General features: G+C 45.0%; 1 protein-coding gene across 1 annotated transcript; it reads right to left on the bottom strand.

Moving 5' to 3' along the window:
* Nucleotides 1–1274: 1274 nt before the first annotated feature.
* LOC136549071 (uncharacterized) lies at nt 1275–3038 on the bottom strand. The gene is made up of 2 exons (XM_066540375.1): nt 2254–3038; nt 1275–1911 (listed from the first exon to the last, which is right to left on the bottom strand). Exons 1-2 carry the CDS (start codon nt 3036–3038, stop codon nt 1275–1277), a joined length of 1422 nt encoding a protein of 473 aa, XP_066396472.1.
* Between the last annotated feature and the right edge of the window lie 958 nt (nt 3039–3996).

The following is a 3996-nucleotide window of genomic DNA, read 5'->3' as shown; positions in this document are numbered from 1 at the left end:
AGAAGAACAACTTTACTGTTTCTGATGTGATTTTGGCAAGTGGTTTGGCTTCAATCCACCTAATGAAATATTCTATGGCTACTACTGCAAACTTGTTCCCCCCTTACGATGGTGGCAACGGCCCAACCAGGTCCATCCCCCATCTTTGGAGGGGCCAAGTGGGTGGGATGAGTTGTACAACAGTCGAAGGTTTTAACTGGTGTGGGGAGGTGCTCTGGCATGCTTGGCATGTCTTGACAATCTCTTCTGTGTCCTTGATGTGGGTAGGCAAATAGAACCCTTGCCTAATGGCTTTCGTAGATAGTGCCCTTGGACCGATGTGTGAGCCATAAGAACCTGAGTGAATTTCTTGTAGGAGTCTTTTGCCTTTGCTTTGAGATATGCACTTGAGTAGCAGTTGGACAACGCCTTTTTTGTATAGTATTCCCTCTACCAGTGTATAGTTTCCTACTCTCGCTCCCATTCTGGTTGTGCTCGCTTCGTCCTCTATGTGATGCACGTTGTTGATGCAGTCTATGATCAATTGCCTCTAGTCTTCGGATTCAGTGACTAAGATTGTTTTGAATGCCTTCACTATGGTCTGCGTTGCCGGTACTTGCAGTACTTGATAAAAGGCTCCATTTGGCATAGGCGAGTTGTTTGCTGCCGCCTTCACCAGTTCGTCTGCTTCTACATTTTCTGCTCTTGGTATGTACTGCAAGGTGAATCCCTAGAACCTCCGTTCGAGAGCCCTTACTATGGCCAGGTACTTGGCCAGTTCTAGTTCCCATGCCATGTATTCTTTTTCAACTTGCCCTGCTATGACTTGGGAGTCTATTTTGTCTAGTAGTGTTCTTGCTCCTAGTGCCTTTGCCTTGTTGAGGCCCAATACAAGGCCTTCGTATTCTGCTATATTGTTTGTTGCCTTAAATTCCAACCTTGTTGCGTACTTCGTGCGGAGGCCAGATGGTGCTATTAGAATGGCAGAGGCCCTAGCACCAAGATGCCCCAAGCCCCGTCTATGTAAAGTGTCCAGATTTGGGGTTGGGGCTGCGGGGCTTGTTGTGCCGAAGGTGTCCAGTCTGCCATAAAATCTACCAATGCCTGTGACTTGATTGTTGTTCCTAATACATACTTGATTTCGAACTAGGATAGCTCTGTTGCCCATTTCTCTATTCTTCTAGAGTTTTCTTTGTTGCAGAGTATGTCCCCTAGCGGTTGCAAAGATGGTACTATAATTTCATGTGCTTGGAAGTAGTGCTTCAATTTCCTAAAGGAGATCAACACCGCATACGCTATTTTTTTTCAATTTCTGTGTAGTTTAGCTTTGCTTCCGATAGGGCTTCTGAGATGTAGTAGACTGGTTGTTGAATGACCTTCGACTCTTCTCCTTTTTCTTGGACAAGCACCCCACAGACCGTGTGGTCGAAGGCTACAACATACATCAGCAGAGGTGCTTCTGGATCCTGCACTGTTACCATGAGTTTAGTAGCCAAATAATTTTTGAGTTGCTGGGAAACCCTTGATTGTTCTGGCCCCCATTCTACCTTAGCTCTGCCTCTTAAAGCTTTGAAGAATGGGAGGTTGCGTTCTGCTGACTTTGAGATGAATCTGTTCAGTGCTGCTATTCTTCCAGTGAGTTTTTGGACTTCCTTCTTGGTTGAGGGTTCCACCATCGAAATTATGGCCTTTGTTTTATCTGGGTTGGCTTTTATGCCTTTGGGTCCTATGATGTACCCAAGCATTTTACCTCTTCTTACGCCGAAGACACACTTTTCTAGGTTGAGTTTTAGCCCGGCCCCTCTTAGATTGGCGAATGTTTCCTTTAAATCTGCTATATGGTCTCCTTCGTTCTTGCTCATCACCACAATATCATCAACATAAGATATAATGTATTTCTGCTGCTGAGGGCCGAGGACTGCCTTCATCATCCTAGCAAAGGTTGATCCAGCGTTTTTTAGTCCTTCGGGCATTCTGGTGTAACAATAAGTTTCGAAGGGGGTAGTGAAGCTTGTTTTCTCCTCATCTTCTTTTTTGAGCCAGATCTAGTGGTATCCAGAGAAGCAATCCAGGAGGGAGAAATGCTTGCATCCTGCTGCTTTGTCAACGTAGGTGTCTATCCTTGGTAGTGGGAATGGATCTTCCTTGCATGCTTTTGTTTAGATCTGTGAAATCTATACACATTCTCATCATTCCATTTTTCTTTGGCACCAGTACCAATTCGCTAGCCATTCTGAGTACTTGACCTCTCTGATGACGTTTGCGTTTAACAACCTTTGAACTTCTGTTTTTGCTACTAGGATCCTCATCTCTGACATTTTCCTTTGTCGCTGCTTCTTTGGTTTTACTCTGGGGTTGATATCAAGGGAGTGTTGTACAATGTCCCTGTTGACCCCTTTTAGGTCAGAGGCTGACCAGGTGAAGACGTCTTTATTTTTTGCTAAGGTTTCTAACAGCTCTACTTCCTCTTCTTCTGACAGGTTACCTCCGATCGTGACTTTCCTGTCTAGGACTGCATCTTCCAGTGGGACTGTCTTCATTTCTTCTTGGTCCTTGAGATCTGTTTTCCCCTTCGGCATGTCCGGAGGCTCCGTTGAATTAGCTCTAGCTGCTTCGACGGAGTTGATATTGCGCTGAGATTTGTAGATGACTCTTTCTACATTTCTTGCTTCCTTCTGGCTGCTGTGAACTATGATGATTTTGTGCAAGGCTAACATTTTCATACATAGATAACCCATATGAATGGTTGTGTTGAATTTGTTTGCGAACCCTCTTCCGAAGATAGCGTTGTAGGGGTAGAAGAGATCTACTACATCAAAGGTTACATATTCTGTTCTTCTGTTTTCTTGACCTCCGAAGGAGACTGGGAGGGATATTTTTCCTAACTCATCTATCATCTTCCCTCCAAAGCCAATTAGCGGTGAATTCGAAGGCTGCAACTGATTCCTGCTCAGCTTCATCTGGGCAAAGGCATTTACAAAGATGATATCTACAGAGCTTCTGAAATCTATGAGAACCCTATTAATTTGCCATCCTGCAATGTTGGCCTTGATTACCATGGCGTCAGTATGGGGGTAGCTCTCTAGCTATAAATCTTATTCTAAAAAGGTGATTGACGTCTTGGACCAATTTGTGTAACGCACTAGGCCTTGAACTGCTGTGTTGTTGACCAACCTAAGGTGATCCATCTTTTGTTTCTTAGTCTGAAATTCCATCGAGGAGCCCTCGGCTATAGGTAGTATCATGTCGATGGTTGGAAGGGGCATGTGAGGGTTGAGTTGGTTCTCTGGATTAGGTTCATTTTTGGGTGTTGCGAGCTGCGTCGTTGGAGGCGGAGGCAATACTTCTAGCCATCTATTATGTATTTGGGATGGTTGGTTGGTCTCAATGAATGTTATGTGCGGAGGCCTTGGGTTTATGTAACTGAGGTTAGCCTTCATCCACTGGTTGTTAGTCAGCCCCTGTTGTTGGGTGCCTGGTCTCCATGCAGGGAGGAAGTTTGGATAGTAGGCGGTGGCTAGAGTGGACGGGTGAATTTGAGTGGATTTCCGTCTTGGGTAGATTGGGCAGTATTGTTGCTGAGATGCTACGAAGGTATGGTTCACCTCTCTAGGAGGTTGTTGTGGTGGAAGTTGTAGGTTTGCTCTAGTTTTGATCCTTTCTTGGGTCTCCTTGGCGTCTGGGCAGTCACTGGTTATGTGCCCTTTGTTTTCTCCATGAAAGAAACAATACTGCATTCGCTGCCTTTGATTTTGGTTTATGTTCCAATTCCTACCTTGGCTATTTCCCTTGCCTTTGGATTGTCTCAGAGGCGTGTTGTTTTGTCCTGCTTTTGCTGGTTGTTGCCCCCTGTTGGCTGCTTCCTTGTTGTTCTATATTGAAAACTTACTGGTTTTGTGCTTGCTGTGCTTGCAGCTAGCCTTGGTTTTCGTTGCCCTTCTGGGTGTTTCTGTTGTTGTTCTGGAACTGCTAGCTTTGGTTTTATTCTTCTAGTCTTCTACGGAGATCATTGTCAGA

Source organism: Miscanthus floridulus, chromosome 4, assembly GCF_019320115.1.
Source record: "Miscanthus floridulus cultivar M001 chromosome 4, ASM1932011v1, whole genome shotgun sequence".
Lineage (NCBI taxonomy): Eukaryota > Viridiplantae > Streptophyta > Magnoliopsida > Poales > Poaceae > Miscanthus > Miscanthus floridulus.
This window is presented reverse-complemented; position numbering and strand designations above follow the sequence as displayed.